Genomic DNA, 22,615 nt, shown 5'->3' with positions numbered 1-22,615 from the left:
ATAAAAAAAAATGAATAAGGGGACAGTTGAAGGTGGCTCTGGGAAGAATGTCAGTTTATTCAGTGATGTAGCTGCTGGTATGCTGCTCCAGTAAATGCACTCCTCCCTGTGCTTCCATGGTAGCCTATTTAATCTCAGTGAGTAATGCATGCACAAAGAAGGGGCAGACTTGTAAATAATGGTTTCAGCAGGAGAGGGGAATAGAAGGAGTAGTTTGAGTGAGAAGGAATAAAATTATAAATATATTTAATATATAAATTACCATAAAATTTTATATAAATAAAATATAAACATATATGCAACGGTCAAAGAATAAGAAATAAATGAAGGGCCAGTAAAATGGTTCAGCAGGTAAAGTCTCTTGCCACCAAGGCTGGTGACCTGAATTTGCTCCCTGGGATTCACATAGCAGAAGAGGACATGACACCTAAAGTTGTCCTCTCACCTCAACAGGTGCGCTAATAGCAGGCACGTACACATTTGTGTGTGCATGCACAAAAAAAGTTAAAAAATTAAATTTAAACAGTAACAGTTAAAAACTAAAAACGAATACATAAGTACAACTGTTAAAGGGTGCCAGCACACAAGTGATGAGAAATAAGTGAGAACAGAATCTGTCCTTGCTGAGATCAGGACCGCTACCCTCTTAGCTTTTATGTCTCCTGGCTGAGTATCATGACACCTCCATTGTGCTCCACACAGTCATCCGATGACTAAACAATATGACACAGACCCATAAATAAATACAGTCAGTCCCTAAGACGCACAATAAAAATCCTGCCCAAGTCACTGCCATTCCCATCACCCACACAGACAGATGCTTCCCCTGGAGGCCTCGAGGAGAGAAGGCCTCCAAGCCCAAACATCTTTATCTTGTGTTGCTGAGAAAAACAGCAGCCAGGGTGAAGACAGGCTTTGAACAGTGCTGGTCCCTGCAGCATGGCTTCTGCTCAGCTCTTCTGTTCAGATAATATATCCTTCCCACTCAGTCAGGATGGCTATGCTGGAGTCTTGAAAGATACATTGCAGGTGATTCAGATAGGCTGTGCAGTCATGTGACAGTTCAGCACCAAAACTTTGTGGTGGTTGACTGAGAAATCTATGCCACAGGCACAGGCATTTTAACACTTGGTGTCTGGTTGGTGACACTGTTTTGGGAGGTTTAGGGGCAGTGGCCTTGCTGGAGGATGTATGTCACTAGGGGTGGGCTTGGAGAACTGTAGTTTCACCCAGGTCTAGTCCACTCTCTCTGCTTTGGGCCAGCAGTTGAGAAGTGATGTCTCAGTTCCCCACTTGTGCCACACAGCTGCCCTTGGCAGCCATGTCTCCCCACGATGAAGGACTCTTACCCTGCAAGCCAAAACAAATGCTTTCTTCTCTGAGTTGCCTTGGTTATGGTGATTTGTCACAGCAATAGAAAAGTGACTAGCACACTTAACATGAAAGTGTTTAGGAGCTAGAGAGATGGCTCAGTAGTTGAGTGTATGCTGCTCTTATACAAGGCCCAAGTTCATTTCCCAGCACTCTGTTTGGTGGCTCATAACCACTGGTAACTCAGGTTCTAGAGACTTGATAACCTCTTCTAGTCTCCATGGGCACCTGCATGCATGTGCAGCAGGTTAATTAATGAATGAATGAAAATAATCTCTTTAAAAGTGAGAGGGCAGTTAGCTCAGTGTGGTGACAGAACGTGCCTCCAATCTCAGTACTCTAAAGGCTCAACTGGGAAAATTGTAAGTTTGAGGCCAAACAGATGCTAGTTCAAGTTAAGTGGGCACAGGGTTGGGTGGCCATGATTCACAATTCAGTATTGTGATAACGTGTGCACTAGACCCTATCATGTCCCAGAACAAGAGCTGGCAGATGTCTGCTGTGGTTTGGAAACAGCTCACATGTCTTCAACAGTTTGTGAGCCCCATGTGACAGCATTAAGTGGTGGATTCTGTAAGAGGTGTGGCTTAGGTCATGGGGGCAGGGCACCTTGGAAGGGGCTAATTCGAGTTTGTCAGGGAGTCAGGTCTCAGGAGGCTGGTTTATTGTAAAGTGAGGTTTTTTCCATAGAGTTGTTCTCTTTTGCTGGATCTGTGCCTGTTTCTCCCTCATAGTGTGACACACAATCAGGAAACCCTTGCCAACACACTAACTAGTACCATGCTATTCGGACCCTCCTAAGCACCAGTATTGTCAGCTGAACAAATCTCTAGTTTATAAAGTGTCCAGCTTCAGCTATAGCAGAATAAAATATACCAGACCAGTGGGGAAGCCGGGGTAAGACTAGACAGAAGCTTGGCAGATACAGCGGCAAGACTAGCACATAAACAGCTACAGTTCTGGGCAGCTTCCAATGAAACCGTGCAAGCCGAAGCATCCAGAGTCTTTATAGGTGGGGTGCTCCCCACATTTTAACTGTGGTTGGATGATGAAGTGCATTGTCTGGAGACATAGAACGTCTTCCCTGCCTACCCACAAGCCTGTTGCCCACAAACCCTTCCAAGTTAAAACATTGCAAATACCTTCGTTCATTCTGAAGACCCTTCATGCCGTTCATCCTGGCTCCAGATGTAAGGCCAATGCCCTGTAATGAGGATTAAACACACACTCCCTGCTCTCAGGTAGCTCGATATGAATACACCCTAAGAAGTCATTTTCTTCTTTTATGCATCTTGGTTGGAACTCTCTACTGGGGGAGACAGTGATGGCCATGTTTATGGAGCCCCTGCTATAAGCCAGAGACAATGAGAAGAATTTTATGTGGACTGTTTCACTAGATCTTTGTAAACAGTCCACAGCTTCAGGACCCTTGTAATTAATTATTAATGCAGGTCTATTATCAAGGAACTAGGAGGTAAAGGGTTAATAATCTTCTCAAGGTCATGTTGATACTAATGTGGTAGATCCAGGATCTGAAATCGAGCAGTGTGGGTTCAAGTCCCTGATGCCTTTGGTAGCTGCTGCTGCAGTAACAACAAAGCTACGATGAATATTCCTATTCAGATGTCTTTATAATGCATTTCTGTGGAGGTGGGGTGGGCGTAGGTATGTGTGTATGTCATGTGTATGTGGGTGCCTCGGGCGGCCAAATGAGGGCTTTGGATCTCCTGGAGCTGGAGTTACAGGTGGTTGTAATCTGACCAACATGGGTACCAGGAACAAACTCAGGTCCTCTGCAACAGCAGTGAGTCTAGCTGAAAGAGCAAATTCTAGGTTTAGTGAGAGGCCCTGTCTCCAAACAAACAAACGAACAAACAACCAGATGAAGAGGGATAGAGAAAGGTGTGCAAGATCAGCATATGACCTCCAGTGTGTGTGTATGCATGGGCATACATGTCTACACATTCATGCGTGTGCACTGTGCACAAGTGGGCATACACAGCCTTCCATAAGAACATGTGTAAAGAAGTGAGTTTCCATTAAATCCACGATTCCAGAGGGAAGACTAGAGAGCCTAAATGGTCTGTCATTTCTCTTTCTTGAGGAAGACAAACAAAACAAAACCCAGCTACCTACATTCTTCTCTTAGAATTGGAATGTCTAATGTTTGTTTCTGGTCCATGACTTCGACCTAGAAGATGATTAAAAGTCCACAGTGACCAGCTTGCCTATTGTAAAGCAGGAGCCAGTGAGAGGTTGACGTCTTGTCTCCTCTTATGTTCCCTCTCCCAACAGTGCAGTGATCACCTTGTGGTTCCAGTCTTGTGAACTCTAGAATCAATCTGAGCTACACTTCACTGGGCTGTATCTTAACCTTCCATGGGGTCAGACAGGGCTCCAAGGAGACTCCAGCCACACACTAATCCGTGGTCTTTGAGAGTGAGACTTCCAGCTAGAAGGACAGGAAGGAATTCAGAATCCCAGGAAGCTCGAAGAGACCGTGGGAAGCTGGAGAGATAGTTCAGTTGATAAAACACTTGGGATGCATGCAGGCGTGTGGTCCAGCATGCGTGTGCGCGTCTGTGAAGACATAAGGACTTGAGAGCTTGTATCCCCAGCACCCACATGAGAAGCTGAGCAAGAAGGGCTAGAGAGATGATGAGTCAGTGGTATGAGCTTTGGCTGCTCTTGCACATGGCTTGGTTTCCAATTCCAGTGTCTACATGCTTGCAACCGTCTGTCACTCTAGGTCCGTAGTCTCCACTGCCCTCTCTGGCCTCCTCAGGAACCAGGCGCACAAGTGGTAGACATAGATACATACATACAAGTAGGCAAAACATTCATACACATAAATAAATAGCAAAAAAAAAAAAAAAATGAAGCAAGGCAGCGTAAGTCTTTAATCCAGTCTGGGGATTGCAGAAGGTGTGGGGGAGGTCCTTAGAGTTCACTGGCCAGTCAGTTTAACCAGTCAGTGAGCTCCAGGTTTATCTCCGTAAGAGATGCTGGCTAATATATAATAATAATAATAATAATAATAATAATAATAATAATAATAATAATAACTACTAGAGTCAGCAAGGAAGATACCTGAAGTTGACCTTTGTCTTACACACACACACACACACACACACACACATTTACCCACAGTGACCCACTTCCTCCAGCAAGGCGCTACCTCCTAAGTGGTCCACAACCCTTCTTTCTTTTTTTTAATTGAATATTTTATTTACATTTCAAATGTCATCCCCTTTTCCCCTTTTCCCATTTCCCCTCCCTAGAAAACCCCTATCCCATGCCCCCTTTTCCTTTTTGCTTTTATACAATTTTTTAAAAATGTTAATCAAAGGCTTTATAAGTCTGGTAATGCTCAATCAGAAGTGTAACCCAATACCCAACCTAGATATATCAACTATCTTTGACTGGTGGAGACACATGAACATCTGCCTCCATGTCCCCCGCACTACCCCCAGTCCACAACCTTTCAAAACAGCACCACTAGCTAGAGACAAAGAGCACAAACCATAAGCCTATCAGGGGCAGTAGGGTAGTAGTGAGTCTATGCAGGGGTGCTGTGGTGGTGGTGAGTCTATGCAGGAGTAGTGGGGTGGTGGTGAGCCTATGCAGGAGTAGTGGGGTGGTGGTGAGCCTATGCAGGGGCAATAGGGTAGTGCTGAGCCTCTGCAGGGGTGGTGGGATGGTGGTGAGCCTATGCAGGGGTGGTGGTGAGCCTATGCAGGGGTGCTGGGGTGGTGGTGAGCCTATGCAGGGGTGCTGGGGTGGTGGTGAGCTATGCAGGGGTGGTGGAAAGGTGGTGGTTCTTGTTCAAACCACCTGGACTGTATAGTGAGCCCCTGTCTCAACCAACCAGCCAGCAACCAGACAAACTAACAAGAAATATCCAGGGATAAGGAAGAATTCTGGCTAAGGCCATCTACCACATTCGTTGCTCAACTTGGATCTTGGTGCTCAGACATCACCTGGTTGGGGAAAGGGTGGAGAGTGGCTCACTTTCACTGCCTCCGCTTGGTCAACCCTTAAAAAAGGACAGCAGAGTGTCTAAGACTCTCTTGCTCTGTGACTGCAGAGGGGAGAACAGTGTGGGCAGGAAGGACACGTGGTTGTGACAGGCTGGGTTGTTTTGCTTGAGTTCTGACGTGAAGTGAAGGAGCCCAGAACCAAATTTATTCATTTGTTCCATGGTTCTTGGGCAGTGCTGTGAGCCAGTTCCTGCTAAATGCCAGCACCCAAGAGACTAACCAGATGGTGCTCTGGATATCAGGAAGCACCCAGACAAAGACAGGCTTAGGAAACGACAGAAGGTGACACACGTGGAGACACGCGTGCTTAGTGAGCACACCCAGAGCCTCTCAACCCAGAATGAGAAGGAGGCCAGTAGAGGAAAGAAGATACAAGGAAAAGAAATATTAAGCTTTTGGGGAGCCTTGGAATACTGTCACGGAAAGAAGCAAGCCTCGGTGTCCTGCCCACTCCTTATTTTTAAGTTGCTTGCTTATAGTGTCTGTTTAGATTCATTTCATCTTGTTCTGTTTTGCTTGTTTGTTTTGAAACAATGTTTCTCTGTGTATCTGGCCGAGGCTGCCCTCCTCCATTTGTAAAGCATCGGAATCCCACCTCTACCAGGGGAGGCACCCTGTCTTAGAGTTTCATTGCTGTGAAGAGACCAAGGGAACTCTTAAAAAGGACAGCATTTAATTGGGGCTGGCTTACAGTTTCAGAGGTTTAGTCCATTATCATTGTAGCAGGAAGCATGGCAGTGCGCAGGCAGACATGGTGCTGGAGGAGCCAGGAGTTCTACATCTTGATCTGCAGGCAGCCAGGAGGAGATTGATTCCACACTGAATGGAGTTTAAGCGTAGGAGATCTCGAAGCCCACCCCCAAAGTGGCACACCCTCTCCAACAAGGCCACACCCCCTCCAACAAGGCCACACCCCCTCCAACAAGGCCACACCCCTCCAACAAGGCCACACCCCCTCCAACAAGGCCACTCCTCCTAGTAGTGCCATTCCCTGTGGGCCAAGCCTTCACACAGGGGCAAAAACTATTCAAACCACCGCACATCCATTGTCCCATTCCAACTTCCAGAGCTTTTGTTTGTCTGTAGCTAAGAATCTGTAAGGCCGGGTGTGGTGGAACACTTTCCCTCCTACCACTCAGAAAGCAGAGAGGCACGAGTTCCAAACCAGGGTGGTCTACATAACTAGTTGCAGGTCGGCTACGTAGTGAGGCCTTGTCTCAAAAAATAATATTAAAATAAAAGAAGCCTGAGCTGCTTGCCTGTCTGTGTGTCTTGCTGGTGACAGTGTCTGTCCCGTTTTGATTGCTGGTACTGTCGTGTCTTGCATGGCTATCAGACTCTAGCTTCTCTGGCTTTCCGAGGTGGACTGAAGACCAACAGCTCTTGAAGAATCCTCCAGGCTTTCAGCACCAGACTGGGGTGGCTGGAGCAGGCAGCTGGTGGACTGAGTGACGTGGTTGCGTTCTCAGCACCTCTAACATGCAGCCGGCCATGGTTGGATGGCCCGGCCTTTGTAAACCAGCCTTGTGACTGTCTTTTCATAACATGTAGTCATTCTATTGGCTCTGATCCTCTATGAAGCCCTGTCTAATAAGCGTACCACCTATGGGAGAGAATGTGGGTATTTGACTTTGAATGTCTGACTTATTTCACATACTGAGATAATGTTTATATAGCTCCATGCATTTTTCCTGAAAATAGATGATTTGTTTCTTATGCCTGAATAACTCTGTATATTTGTCTACTACATTTTCTTTGCTTTTAAATCGACTGCTAGGCACGGAGCTAGCTGTAGAAGGTATGTCAGGAATGACATAGACGAGCCACACAAAATTCCATTACTACTTTTTTTCCCCCCCTTGGAGACACAGTCTCATTATGTAGCTCTAACTGGCCTTGAACTTGCTGAGTAGACCAAACTGGCCTCAGACTCTCAGAGATCCTCATGCCTCTGCCTCCTACATGCTGGGAGTAAAGGTGTGTGGTCACTGTGCCAAGACCATTGCAATTTTTTTGAGGACTTCTAGGAGCTTTCTTGAAATAGCTCTGGTTGGAGATTTTTCCCCTGGCTTCTCTGGGCCTGGATTCGGAGGAAGGACTGCTTGCCACGAGTGACTCTTAAGGGATCATGGCCCTGTTTTCTGTGGTCAATGCTGGGCCCAGGGCTTTAGTGTATGGCTCAGTACAAACCTGATCTCCTATGATGTACCAGGTCACTAATCTCAGACTATGGGCTTCCTAACCTGAGCTTGCAGCAACCTTAGTCCATATATCCTGTAGGCTGTGTAACAAAGGCTGAGAAAACTTCAACACATTTGTTGTTTTGCGTGTGAGTCTAAGTAGTGGAGTTTCGGGCATGCATCACCACGCCTGGTTCAAGAATAGCAGCCTTAAACTATGACAGCCTCAGCAACAGCACCCAGGACTGGATGGGAGTGTGTTCTGTATGCAGAAGTTGTTTATTATGTGAACTTCTGACCCAGCTATCCTGGCAACTCTGAGCTGGGAGACAGATAAAAGGTTTGCCTGCGTAAACAAAAAGGGCTGTCCGCTGGACCCTCTATAGCTCTTTGTGGTCCTCACAGAGTTACTGTGGACACTCCCTTGCTGGCCTTCCCCAGAGCTTGGCTAGGCACACACAAAGGGACTCTGTTCCTGCCCATGTCCATTTGTGATAAAAGGCTTAGAGCCCTGCCGGCCAGGCCTGGTAATGATGCTGCTGATGGCTGTATAATCATACCCTCTGCTCCCCAGGGCTTCCTCCGAGCCAGGCACTTTGCTGGGTGCTTTAAGGAACTATTTCTTACAACAGCCCAGGGAGGGAGATGGAGTTCCTGCCCAACAGCGCTCAGAGAAGTGGAGAAAACTGTCAACTCACCTAGGGAGAAGAGGAAGTAGGATTGCTTCGACTATGCTTCTATAATTGAGTTGCACTGTTAGGCACTAGGGAAATGGCTCAGTGGGTGAAGGGCTTGATCCCTGGCACCCATGTTTAAAAAAAAAAAAAAAAAAGCCAAGCCTCGTAGTGCACACTTGTAATCCAAGCCCTGGGGAGGACGGGGCAGGTGGATCCCTGGGGCTCCATAGTCAGCCAGTTCAATCTAATCATTAAGCTCCAGGCCAATGAGAGACTTTGTCTCAAACATCAAGATGGATTGCTGCAGAGGAGTGAACTGGAAGTGGTCCTTTAACCTTCAAATCCACATGCCCAAATGCACCACACAAGCACGCTCACCCCACCCCAAGATACAGTGGCTCCCGGAAAGCTTCTTCTTTTTATGGCAGGCTTTTGTTCTTCTTTTGTAACAAAGGAGAAGCCATATTTCAAAATGTAAGAAAATGTTAGTGTTATACACCCTGGCTTATCCAAGATTATGAGTCTAGAAGGCTTTGCAGGATAGCATCTGAGGCCTGGTTGCCAAACTCCTCTGAGAAGGCTTTCTGGGGTGCTGAACAAGCTTTGCCCTATTATATGTATTATGTGTATGTGTCTGAAAGTCAGGATTCAGGAAAGAAAGCTCTCTCTCTCTCTCTCTCTCTCTCTCTCTCTCTCTCTCTCTCACACACACACACACACACACACACACACACACACACACACACACACACACTTTGTCTTAGCTTTGCTTCCTGTTGGTGACAACACACCCCTACAAAAGGAAATTACAGGAGAAAAAGTTTATCTGGCTCACAATTCTTGGTTATGTTCTACCATTGTGGGGAAATCAAAGTGGCGAGAACTTGAAATAGCCAGGTATGTCACACCCACAGCAGGTATGTCACACCCACAGTTAAGAGCAGGGAGTGATGGGCTCGTGTGCAGGCTGGCGTTTGGCTCACTTTGTCTGCCCATTCAGTCCAGGACCCTTGCCTACAGAAAGGTGATACCCACAGTAGGCGGGTCTTCCAAACTTGATTAATGAAATCAAGAACATCCTGTCCTAGACAAGACCTACCTCCCGAGTGACTCTGGGTTGTGTTGAATTGACAACTAAAATCAACCATCACGAACTCACATCCATAAAGTTTCTCTCTTTAGTGGCCAGTGCAGTGGCTCTCAATGTCTGGGCTTCAAAGTCACATGCCACCACCAAGACCAAGGTACAGAAACTTCCAGTATGTTCCAGCTTCATCTTCAACTCCTCCTTGCACCAGCCTCAGACAACAAGGCATCTGTTTGCAGACCCAACAATCTGACTTTTCTAGAACATTCCAATGGAATCTGTTTCTTTAAACCTAGCTTCTTTCTCTTCATGTAATATGTCTGAGATGTGTCCATATTGTGTGTACAATGTAAGAGTTTATTCCTTTCAACTGCTGACTGGCAAGGATCTTAAGATCACAAAACCCACAGGAGCCACTCCCACTTTCCTGGAAACACCTACCAGGTGAGCAGTGCCTGACTGAGTCCTGCCTCAGTATCTTCAGGAAGGCTCTGCCACCCTGGGGTGAGGGTGGTAGTGCTGTGCCTAGAAGTCAAGACTGATTCTTAGCTGCACAAGCACTTCCTAGAGGCCTCCCTAGGAAGGCCTCTGATGTGACTGATAGCATCACTATCATATACTACAACAATACTGGGCTAGGAGCCCAGGTACAGGGTGCTAACCTGTGCGTCTTGCAGGAGAACCTGCGGGAGATGAGAAGGTCCAGTCCTCGAAGAATCTGAACCTAGTACTTTCAAGCTGTCAGTCCACCTGTCTTCTCACTTCTCCAGCAGTTTCCAAGAACATCAGGAGGATGGATGGCACTGCTGGGTGTGAGGAAGCTAACCCAGAAGCTAGAGGAAAAGCTGATGAGAGGACAGAAGAACTTTGTCTTCTTGAGGCCTAATGATAATAGGATGCTTTGCAAGGGTGCTTCCTTGTGGTCTCTGGAGCCAGATTGGACCACAGCATGAAAGGAACCCCATGTCACACCTATCAATTTAGCACCTCTAAACACAGTAAGCAGGCACCTGGATTTATCAGCAAACATCTATATAAGTGATATGGATCCTATTCAACCAGCATTTTAAAACAAACAAATCAGACAAACTGTCTAGAGAAGAAATAAACACATATTCAGACCCCAAGAGGTGTGGGGGGAGACTGGTTAAACACATTTTTAGTTTTCTTCCTCTATAGTTACCTGATAGCTTGAGGATAATCTTGAGTTCTCTTGCCTCCACCTCCTGTTTCAAATATTTCTTCCCCAGGAGATATGAACATCTACATCCTCCCTGACAAACTAAAGTGGGATTTCATCAAAGTTTACCCTGAGGTCGACCCGTGAGGTCATCTGGGCTCCCTTACAGAGCGTGGGTGAGAGGGTACTTGTAGGAATGTGGAGATCTCTAAATGGCCACACCAGGAAGTCTCTATCCAGTAGGGATGATAGCTTCCCCATAACCCTCCATAGTCTGTGGGATAGCACCTCTGAGAGCCTGAGTGATTGAGTTAGAATTTTGTACAGCTGTCTGGGAAGAGCAGGAGGGGGAGTGGTAGTGTGTGTGTGTGTGTGTGTGTGTGTGTGTGTGTGTGTGTGTGTGTAATCACAAAGGAGCATCCATTGTCTCTCTGAACCTCCTACTTCTGAGGGCACTCAGCAGGCCTGCTCCCTATGGTCTTCTGAAAGCAGGCTGCTTTGCTTGGAGGACTGGGTTCTGTAATAATAACTATTCACCATCAGGCTTTGCCACATTTCCTTTTGTGAGCTAGTTCCACCAAAATACTCCTCCTTCTTGTTAGTCATCCCCCATTTCAGACACAGGCGATAACACGGAGAGCCCACGGATCCACCTGCTAGCCAGAGAAACAAGGCAGCCAGCCTCAAGGTTTTCCCTCTCGTGCTGTGCTAAAGGAATAAGGTCCTATGGGTCTCTTGCACCACCCATGGAAACTTGGCAAAAGAAACATATATTTTGGATATTCAGTGGCTGTTACTCATGGAAACCCTGGATCCACGTAGACAGTCTTTCCAAGGGCAAATGGAGTTTCCATTCAAAAAAAATCTTGGCACCATTTTTTTTTTCTGAAGTATTTTATGTTACAGGCAGGATCAGGGAAGGCTCCAGAAAACTGTGTGTAAGGCATTGCCAAACAGAGGCTGGCTAATAAAGGGGAGCTGCTCTTGGTGACTTGTCTCTGGTCAGTGGGACCAGATGATCCTGCTTCTTAGGCATCTCAAGGGAAGACAGTAAACTCCCATGAGTAAATAGACTACCTTGAAGAGACTCCTCTCCTTAAAATGAAGGAAAGCAAGCCAGGCACAGTGTTCACACTTGCAATCCAGGCGCTTGGCAGGTGGAAGTGGAATGATTCAGGAGTCAGGTCACCTTTGCCATTAGTGAACTGGAAGCTAGCCTTGGTTACATGAGACCGACTCAAATAAGTAAACAGATGAAACTAGAAGAACGGAGGAGAGCAAAGTATTCACCAAAGCGAGCAGGCTACATGCAAGTACAACGCCTGTCTATGGGGTAGTATCTCTGAGGATCCTGGAACAATCCGAGGACTTGAAGAATCCAAGAACAGATATCTCAGTTGGATCTCAGAAAGATTCATAAGAACCCAGAGCCAAGAGTCTGGGCAGTGTCTCGACCTCTGTCTCCACTTCTTCTCCTCCAGACTCATGAACTTGACTTGGGTGTCTCTCTCCTCATTTGGATGGATGGTTTCCTCAGCCTCAAGTTCAAGAGAGAGGGAGATGGCTCCAGCTTCACTGAGCTGTCCATCCTAAGTTAAATGAAATAGAATGCCATTACAACCTGCTCTTCACCCCGTTGATACGAGGTGGAGCAGGGATGGTGGTCCTTCAAGTGCTTTACGAAGAGTCAGCTTTGTGACCTTTGTGTCACCTGCCCTCCCCCGCCCTGCCTTGTCTATTCACCTATTCTTCATGGCACTGTGGCCTCACAGGCTTGACTTATTTGGCGTGTTCCTGTGGCCGCTCTAGAATGGATTGAAGGTGTTTGCAGGGACTCGAGCCATGTGTAACCTTACTTTTTTTCATTTGAGCCATGAAAACAGCTGCCAGAGACATTTTCTCTACCTATAACTCCATCCATTGCATTCTAACTTATTTGAGCGGGGGAGGGGGGGAGAGAATTTATTGGGTTACTTGTCCGAATCACAGTGGATCACTAAAAGAAGTCAGGACCAAAATTAGCAGTGCTCACAGTGGGATGGGCCCTCCCACATCAACTGTCAATCAAGAAAATGGCCCCATAAATTTGCCAAGGGGTCAATTTGATGGGAACAATTCTTCCTCAGTTGAAGTTCCCTCTTTCCAGATGACTCTAGTTAGTGTCAAGTTGACAAAACTAAGCAGCACAGACACACAACACAGCACACATAACACAGCACCATTGGATCTGTCTGGAGATTCAGAAAATATGTAATGAGCATACTTTACTATGTACAAGTGCATTCTCCATAACACACGTCAAATAACTCTACAAAAAGAAACAATTGTGGCAAAGCACATTAACCTTATGAGCTATTTCAACTTATATTCACCATAATCTATTTAAGATGGAGAGGGCCACGTGGCTACAAGCCTTTTATTTGGAAGGTAGAAGCAGGAGAATTGGGAATTAAAGTAAACATCTCACTTACATAATGAGGCCAGCCTGGCCTCTAATATATAACTGTATTAGAAAACGGGGGTGGGGGTGGGGGGAAAGGCTTATGTGTGTTTTCTGCCTCTCACTCAGCAGCAGGCTATACATTTATGCCTGTGTTATACCTGTGTTTGTTACTATTTGCAAGAACTCATAAATAATATCTACTCTTATTTTGTGTTTTAAAAATATATGCACATACAGTAGTCTGTGAATTTCATTTTGCAAACTGCCTCTTCCAACTTTACATAATGTTTCTGAGATTTAGCAATATTGTTGCCTATCAGTGTCACTCATTCTTTGCATCACCACACAGCATTGAGCTGTGAAAGCCCAGTTCATCCTCTCTCCTTCTCAAAAGTGCCAATAAGTGGCCTTTGGATGCCCAGCAGCATGCTGAGGGCTGTGATGAGCAGCATGGTACAGGCCTCCTCGTGCATGCATCTCCAGGGGGTGGACAGCCAGATGCAAAGCTCTGGGCAGCATCCAACTCTCTAGGAAATGTCTAGTGAGGGACGAGCGTGCTGGGACCACGTCTTCATCCACGAAATGAGATGTTTATGTCACAGTTGGTTCTCCAAGAGAGAACATGTGAGCGTTTAGAATGTTGCATAATTATTCCAAAAAGTGTTCCCAATCCTCTGAATGAAGACAAATAAACAGACCCACACTCCCTGTGGTGGTTTGAGTGAGAGATATCCCCTACAGGCTTGTGTATCTTGAGCACTTGGTCCCCAGTTGATAGAGGAAGTAGGTCACTGTGGGGTGAGCTTTGAGATTATATATAATCACCTAATTCCAATTTTTTCTCTCTGCCTCATGTTTATAATTAAAGATATGAATCCTCAGATTCTTGTTCCTGCTGCTTGATGCGTTGTTTCCACCAGTCAAGAGTAAGAACACAACCAAAATTTTAAACCAAACTCGAGGCAAGCTTTAGTTAAGTCCTGGCCAGGTTGATGAACTCTAGCCAGGTCCATCTCTGGGTTCCCAGGAAATGGCTACGAGTCACATTTTTTTCAAGGGTTTAAAAGGGCGAAATTCACAATTCATCACATCTGGTGCAGATGGAACAAACAAGCATAGAAACTTATTCTTAACTATCTTAACTGCAAATATTACCCGTAACCTGCAAGGTATATTTTTTCCTGTGTAGGTCTCCTGTTAACTTGCAAGGACTGTTAACTTGTTCTTGTTCTTGCTTTGGTCTCACAGCTGCCATGGAACCCTTATCCCCCTGGGACTGTAAGCCAGAATAAAGTCTGCTTTAAGCTGCCTTTGGCCATGGTGTTTATCACAATGGCAGAGAAGTCACTAACACCTCCACTGCCCCTGATGTCCCTCGTACATTTAGATCTTGGACCAAGATAGAATTGCAAGTGTGGAGCTTCAGAAGGTTCATTTTGACAAACATAACAAACCTGTGCAGATCTGTCTGCTCTCTGCTCCAGCCCCAGCCCTTCATCCTTTCATCTCACAAAAGCCACTGAGATAGAGACTCTTCTACCAGTCTCTAGAGTAACTGGGCTTTCTTTGTCCCCATCCAAGCTCTTCAGAGCCAAGCATGTCTGCACTGGGGTGGTGTCCATCGCTATGGCTTGCTCAGTGCCTGTGCTACCAGCCTGGGGCTATTTGCTAGACTGGCTCAAAGCTAGGCAGGTAGAGACCTTATAATTGAGTCATGTATGGTTTCATTTCTTTTTGTGATCGTTTTGTTACAAAACTATTTATCTGCAAAACCATTCTGCAAAGAATGTGATCACAAAATTGATATTTCCCCTTATGAGAAAGCACAGCCCTTCGATTGCTATTAGGAACAGCCTTTGTAACTTGGTCAGAAGTCGACCTAAGGTGGAAGACAGGACTTATCTGGGGAGATCCTCAGTATTTTACAGCCACATAGAGGGCTGGATAGCAAATTTGGCCTCTTGCAGTTCCTCATCTGACACTGGATATGAGACACACACATACACACCCTCCAGGTCAGCTTTCATCTCTGTTGGTAAGTGAACACTGAGCCACAGTGACAAATAGGGCATCTAGAAGCCCAGCAGAAGGCTCCTAGCATGGTGTCAGCCATCTCTAGAAAGCTAACAAGCATCTGAGCAGGGCCTGCCAGACACCCAGGAGGGCAGAGCAAAGCATCCTGGGGAGAGAGCTTTCCTTGGACTCCATGAGTCTCTACTTAGAGGCTTAGAAGTTGAAGAATGGCTGGGTGTCCCAGCTTGGCCAGAGGCAGGTCTGTAGTCATTGACTGAGTGTCCATTCCCATTCTCTGCCTATACAACAGTGACACAGATACCCCACCCCTCTCTCATCAGTGGCAAGCAGTTGCTTAGTAGGAAGAAGGCCTCAGAGAAGCCTCCTCTCAGTGGCCACTGCTACGGACTCAGGTGTACGGACATGACATAGTAGTTACTGTCTCAAACACTTACTTTTTATGTTTTCCCAGGGAATTTACTCATCTTCTGCTTCCAGGTCACCTCAGATACTTCCCAGCCAAAGTGTAGCAAAGGAGTATGGTGCTTCAAGGTAGAAGCTCTGGAGGTGGTTTATTGGGTTCAAATCCCCATCTAACCTTAAGAAAGGGTCCTTATCGCTGGGCAGTGGTGGCACATGCCTTTAATCCCAGGGCTATACAGAGAAACCCTGTCTTGAAAAACCAAAACCAAAAAAAAAAAAAAAGAAAAGAAAGAAAGGGTCCTTATTTGAGAACAAAGGTAGCAGCATCAGCCTCAAAAAGCTGCTGAGAATTCAATGAGTAAAACTGAATAACTAAAATGAATGAATAAATAATGCTTGCCCGCTAACCACATCACTGTAAACAGCGTACCAGCCGCTATTGCTATAACCTCTCTGCCCCGCTCTGTTTCTCAGGGATCAGGTGTATAGGCCTGAGGCCCTGCAGATACAATAGAGCTCCTGGTTCCCGGTGGGTGAGAGGGGAGGGGCCGGTGAAGAGACTCCAGCAAATTGGCGACCTGGGAGGGAGCTGCACTAGCTACCCCAGAGGACAGATGAGGCATGTTCCAATTTGGCTTTCTATTGCTGTGATAAAGATCATGATTAAAAGCCACTCGGCGAGGAAAGGGTTCATGACATCTTACAGGCTTGTATCATCAAAGGAAGCCAGGCCAGGAGTTCAAAGCCTGATGTAGGAACTGAAGTAGAGGCGATGGAGGAAGACACTTTGCTGTCCTTTTCCCCTCTGGCTTGCTCAGTCACTTTTCTTACACAGCCTAGGCCTGTCCATGGCAACACCCATAGTGGCCGGGGTCTCCTGCCTCAATTAGCCATTAAGACAAGGCTGCATAGATATACCCACAGGCCAAGCCAATGGAGGCAGTTTCTCAACTGAGGTGTTCTTTTCCCAGGTGGCTCTAATTTGTGTCAAGTTGACAAAAAATTAGCCAGCACAGGGAAGAAACAGGAAAAAGGTCAGGAGATGAGATGCCTAAGGGAGAGAGGGAGGTGGCAGGGAAACCAAAGAGGAAGAATCAGGATAGATAATCAAAGAAGTGGGAGAAGGGTTTTCGGATACATTTTTTAAAAAGTATCTCTTTTCTAGGCACTGAGGAGGTAACTGCCAACAGACAAGGTTGCTATCTCAAGTTACACAGCCCATTTCCGGCCCGACCCCTCTCCGAGCACCGCACCGTGCATTTTAAGTAGGAAGTACACGTACAGCTGTAGCCTGCAGCACATACCTAGGTCACAGAGCATTCTAGTTTGGCAGGACTGGGGCTGTTGGTTTCGGTCCTAGCTACTCGCTATGTCACCCGTCTAGGGACTTGCTGACATTCTGTTGACCCATTCTCATGGCCAAAAGTGGATTTTCCTGTCTGGGGACCGTCTAGACTACCCTGTGATGGCTGAGGGGCTGGGATTCCATCCCTTAGGACTGCGTGCAAGGCAGAGGCGGGCTTATAGGTAGATAGGTGAGATTCAAGAAGGCTATAAAATATAGTAGAAACCTGGGCTATCGCGGAGGTAGGGGGCTGCGAGGAAGAGGATAGGTCCCTGCAGATTGGGTCTCCCAGGATCTAGAGACAGGCGTGAGCTGTGAGGTCGCAGGCGGCCTGGAGAGCCATTGGCTCTGCGACCGCCCCTCCCGCGGGGCGGAGGCGTGGTGGACTTGAGGGGCGCAGGCTGCAGGCTTTCTGGATACAGGCGCTTCTGCATCCACGTCGCGCACAGTGCAGATTCTGCTCTGGCTGCTCTGTGGCAGCCCTACGACCGGTCGTGACCAGATCCAGCTTGCAGCTCAGTTTTGTTCATTCGAGTGGGTGAGCGATGGTCAGCGTCGTGGGGATAGCCCAGCTGGGTCTCCCTTAGGTAGAGGTGGCGGGCTTCATGTATTTGTATTATGCTAGGAGGAGGATGATCTGTGGGCTCTGCCGAGCTCTACTGGGGGTTAGGAGATGCTAGGGCCCGAGTCAGGAGCCAAGAGGTCTCAGCAATAGAATTGCTCGGTGAACTAGTAAAGGAACGGACGGAACTCAAACTCGTAGTCCAGCTAATGTCTCCTGGTCCGGGCAAGTGGTCTGCGATTAAGAGTAGAAGACTTGGGTTCCTTGGTTCTGGAGCTGAGTTTCCATTAGCGTGTCAAGCGGAGCTCCTCCTAGGGGGGTTGGGGTGCAGAGGGCATCCAGGCTGGAGCAGAATAGCGGTAACCACTGTTTCCAGCAGGGATTGAGTCTGGGAGGGGGCTGGGTCTCGCTCCATCTGGGGGCGGGCAAAGCGGCGGGGCGGGGCGGGCAAGAGGGGTGGTCCTGCAGTCTTTGATATCGTTTCGGGACACACAGGCGGCGGCGGCCAGCAAGGAGCAAACATGCAGCGGCTCGGGGGTATTTTGCTGTGTATGCTGCTGGCGGCGGCGGTCCCCACTGCCCCCGCTCCTGCCCCGACGGCCACTTGGATTCCGGCAGAGCCGGGCCCGGCTCTCAACTACCCTCAGGAGGAAGCTACGCTCAATGAAATGTTCCGAGAGGTGGAGGAGCTGATGGAAGACACTCAGCACAAACTGCGCAGCGCGGTGGAGGAGGTGGGTGCACCCTGAGGGTGGCTGGCTCAGAAAGTACAAGGATGAGAAAGAGAGTGGGTCTGGGGGAGGCAATGTTTCCAGCGATGGTTGCAGCCCTGGCCAAAGACCTGGCTTTGTGCGGAGCTGGAAAAGGCCTGACAGCAGACGTGCAGTGCCCTGTGTACAGCGCTGAGTGATCCTTACTCTCAGCTGGTTCTGTTTGCCTGGCTGCCGAAAGGTCTTTATGCATCCCTGTCCACTAAGGGAGGCTTGGCGGAATTCTTCCTGGGGAGCTGGAGCCACCATATCGCAGATGTCTTCGGGTACTCAGCTGGCTGTCCCCGGTTGGAGCTGAGCTGAGGTTGGGGCCACTCTGGTGTCCCAGCGCAGTGGGTTTGCAAGACTCTGGGGCAGCTAGTTGCAGGAAGCTTCAAGTTCCAACGTGTCCTTTGGGCACTGAGCCTGTACCATCTTCCCCAAGAAACAGGATGCTAGTCTTGCGGAAGAGTCTTGAGCTCAGTTTGTCTGGCTCCCTTAAATGTGTTGTGGGGCAGCGAAGGAGGGCTCAAGTAAGTCCTAAGAACACGCCATAGCAAGTGGTCGGAAGGGAAGGCATGAGAATTGGAGCAGCAACCCTATTCGCCTACACCCAGTGTGTTTTGGAGACCAAGGCTCAGATTCTCTGCCACTCAACAGTAGGTGAACCGTAGTCAATCATTAAGCAGCCCAACCTGTTTCCTGTGAGAATTAGCCGAAATGCCAAAAATGTGGTACCTGGCAGATGAGAGGCAAACTTTGGTTCTTCATCTTCCAGGGCCCAAACCTCTGCATGGCACCCAGCTCTGTTTCCTAAGATGGGCCCCAGCCATGTTGAAAGCTGCCTGGATCTTCTTGACCAGCATAAGGCTAGCCGTCCTTGGCACTTACTGAGATGGGCATTCGGATTGGAACGGTAGCCACTGCAGTGAACCAGACAAGTGGTTTGGGCTCTTATGGTCTCTGTTGTAGTAACCATCTTAGGTAGTTTTAACTGCTGGCCACTGCCTGCTGGGATAGGTTGATTCTGCCTCAGCATGTGTAGTTTGAGGATGTTTTGCCCTCCATTCTCCAAGCCAGTCTGATGGGCTTTGCAGGGAACACTGGATTGGGAGGCAGGGACCCGAGCAGCCATGAACATCTCCCAGACAGGCCTGGGTCCCAGAACCTGTGCGTTTTCTGAGCTTATGGAACAGTGTGCATGTAAAGCAATTAAAGTGGGGGCTCAGCCTGACCCCAGCAGCCCCCAACTCTGTAGCTGTAGATTGCATGGAGCTCGTGACCATTCTCCCTCAAGGCAGGGCTCCTGCTGTCTTTACCTGGATTGTAGGATTTTCTCCCATGCACATGAATCCCCAGGAACACTGACAACAGCCCTTCCATATTTTAGCTCACTGGGAAGTGCCAGCTACAATTTTGTAGCAGTGCTCTCTGATGTCAGCATCCAGTGAGGACTGCTTAGCCTCTATGGCCACAGTGCAGTTTGGGACCCCATCAGACCTTAGTGCCATGCTTTTTCCATGGAAATTTTTATCATGGCTCCACTGCTGCCCATCTGGATACATTTCTGCTTCAGTTGTACAGATTGGCTGAAAAACCAAAGACATTGGTCATCACATCTAACAAAGCCAGGGACGTTTTCCCTAGATTGTTCTCATGGGCTGTGGTGATGGGAAAGAGGGGTACCCGACAGTGGAGCCAACTGTCTCTCATTCAGTCCCAGCACTGCCATTTATTAGTGATGGGATTCAACGCCTGAACTGGAGAAAATCTTTGACCCACCTCTGGTTCAAAGAGAAGATTCTAGAAAAGCAAATTACCTGGTCAAAAATTGGTATAAGAAAAGCAGGTAGATATAGACCAAGTGTTTTTCTCATGAGGTCATTATAAATAAGAAGGATTGTTGGGTCTCAGGAAATAATAGCTATCTTTATTGTTATAATAATGCCAGTAGTATGACCAGGCTTAGTGGTACTTACCTGTAGTCCCAGCCCTCGGGAGGCTGAGGCCGAAAGATTATGGGTTGAGGCCAGCCTGGGCTACGTAGTGAGACCCTCTATTACAAACCAAAAAAGAACAAAGAAAAACAAACAGTAGTAGCCTGAATAACACACTACTTACCAACATGTGATAGATTCTCAGTGGAAGCCATCTTTAAAATGTCTTGGGCTCTAACTAGCTCAGCAGTAGAGCCTAGCATGCTCGATAATCTGAATTTGAGTTTGATCCCCAGCACTGGAGCGGGCTGGGGAAGAAAGAGAAAAGAAAAATGCCAAGTTTTAAAAGTCAGACTTAAAGTAGTGTGTGATTTTAATAGGTTGTGGCTATTGGCATTTTAAAAGTAACTTATTTTTATTTATTATTATTGTATATATGCATGATGTGTGTGAATGTGGGTGTATGTGCGTGCATGTGCACACACCTGTGTGCCACGGCGAGTGTGTGGAAGTTTGAGGACAACTTTGTGGAGTCGGTTCTTCCCTTTCACCTTTGCGTGGGTTCCAGGGGTTGACCTAGTCCGGGAGGCTTATGTAGGAGCCATGTACCAGCCCAGCTTTTTTTTTTTTTTTTTTTAAAGAAACTTTCAGAAAGTCCCTTAAATGTCATAAACCCAGGACAGTTGCTATTTAGCTGCTATTCAAGAGAGTGAGGAAGGACCGAGCCAGAGGCAGTTAATGTTTACATAGTTGCACCATGAATCTGCTTTCAAGTAACTTCCTGGCATTTTATTTTTTCCAGCTGCCTCAAGCTGTTGATGTCTCTTAGGGGACAAAGCAGCTGATTTTCTAGGATTATCTTTAGAGAAAGCAAATCCTCCAACGTCTTCCATCTGAAAAGTTCCTGGTTTTCTTGCTTCATTATCCCATGTCCTTAAAAAGTGTGTGTTAAGGATAGAGTCACTTTATCTCCCCCAGCCCCCATCCTCATTGCCACATCTATAATTGGTATATTTGAAATGTTTTAGTATATATGATAATTTGTGGGGTGTGTGTGTGTGTGTGTGTGTGTGTGTGCCCCACTGCATATATGTGGAGGTCAGAGAACAATTTAGGGAACTGGCTTTCTCTCTTTCCACCATGTGAGTCTTGGGGACTGAATTCATCAGGGTTTGGTGGCATCCCTTTACCCATGCTTCATCTCCAGCCTGTAACTGGCACATTATAGAGGACTCTTACCGTCAGACTGAGTCCTAGGAAGCACCCCAGTACCAAGCCTGGATTTATCTGTGCAATTTTCCGGCTGTGTTCCTTTAGTAACCGTGAATTTGATGGGCTGTGAATGCCATTTTTAACAGCGTTCACATTCTTCTGCTGTGAAGCAACTACTGCTTCAGGCTTAAATTTCTCTTGCTGGTGGCAGGAACCACTGTGGTTGAAGATTCCATGGTAAACTGTACTTTTAGTTTATGGTTTCATTAAGTAGTCCTTGGCTCATTGTGTTGACACAGCCACTGGCAGAGAGGGGGTGGGGTTTCAGAGGGACTGCTCAGCCATCAGTAGCCTGGAGATTTGGGAACTTGCCAGCAATCTGAAAGCCAAACTCTACAATTCCAGTTCCAATGGAATTTAGAACACATTAAGACAGTCTTTTTCTGGACACACCCTTTATAATACCTTGCTTTCCTTATTTCCAGCTAAACTTTACTTTTTGTTAAAGATACCCGGTCCCTTTCTTTAAAAATGTCATTTCCTTCTCATCCATCCTGTCTAGTCCTGGTTTCTTCTCTTTCTTATCCACTTTGTTATAATGGGAGCTTTTCAGACGCTTGCTGTTGGCTGCCTGCCCCTCCCATTTCTCCCAAGTTGGCTTCTTCACCATCTGCTTCCTTACAGGGTGCTTGCTATAAGGGGAACAGAGCAGCTCCTGTCGCCTGTTAACCCTGCAACAGGTGCCATATTGATACTCAGATTGGAAGTTCCTTAATTCTCATACCTGCTGAACAAAGTGGGGAGCATCCTTACTGCACAGGTATCCAATCTGTGGTTTAGAGGGGCCTGGTGCATTGCCCAAGGTTATGTGGTTATTTAGAGGTAAAGCTGGGGCCCTGACCCATCTTCCTATGCTGCCTTGTGATGCTGCTGCACGTAGCTGCTTATCCAATTCAATGCTCATCTTGGTCCTTCTAGATTTTGCATGAAGTCTTTGCTCCCAGAAGGCCCCTTCTTCCAGACTTGATTCTGGCCAGTCCCTTTCCTCCAGTCTCTTCCAACACTGGTCTCTAAATTATTTCACAACTAGTAGAGGATCTGCTGTAGCTCCTAGTTCCCAGGAGCAGGAAGAAGGAAATCTTCCTGGTTATCCAAAAAAAAAAAAATTCAATAATGTGTAGATTCCTGCCTCTAGAAGTGACAATTTGGTACATCTAGGAAGGGATCAAGGTATTTATTTAAGATCTTTGAATGACCTTGATGTCTCTGGTTAAAAAACGGGTCAGCATCTGATTAGAGATGTTCTTTGTACATGTCTGTTGACCTATTACTCAGCTTCCTCCTGTGCCCAGCATAGTCCTTCTGTTCCAGCTCACATCTGTCGCACGCTTATTTG

At 47.1% G+C, this 22,615-nt stretch overlaps 1 protein-coding gene across 2 annotated transcripts in view; it reads left to right on the top strand.

Annotated features, from left to right (window-relative positions):
* The first annotated feature begins 17,148 nt into the window (after positions 1–17,148).
* Dkk3 (dickkopf Wnt signaling pathway inhibitor 3) overlaps positions 17,149–22,615 on the top strand; it is a 41,981-nt gene continuing 36,514 nt past the window's right edge. The window contains exons 1-2 of one of the 2 annotated variants that reach the window (XM_034499103.2): positions 17,149–17,297; positions 17,817–18,055. In XM_034499103.2, the coding sequence (XP_034354994.1) occupies positions 17,843–18,055 (213 nt within the window). In that variant the 5' untranslated portion in view covers positions 17,149–17,297; positions 17,817–17,842. The remainder of the gene's footprint in view (positions 17,298–17,816; positions 18,056–22,615) is intronic. The other variant, XM_076940963.1, reaches the window with a different exon arrangement.

The sequence above is a fragment of the Arvicanthis niloticus genome, chromosome 1 (genome assembly GCF_011762505.2).
Source record: "Arvicanthis niloticus isolate mArvNil1 chromosome 1, mArvNil1.pat.X, whole genome shotgun sequence".
NCBI classification, from domain to species: domain Eukaryota; kingdom Metazoa; phylum Chordata; class Mammalia; order Rodentia; family Muridae; genus Arvicanthis; species Arvicanthis niloticus.
The sequence above is the reverse complement of the archived record's forward strand: the minus strand, read 5'-3'. Positions and strand labels throughout refer to the sequence as shown.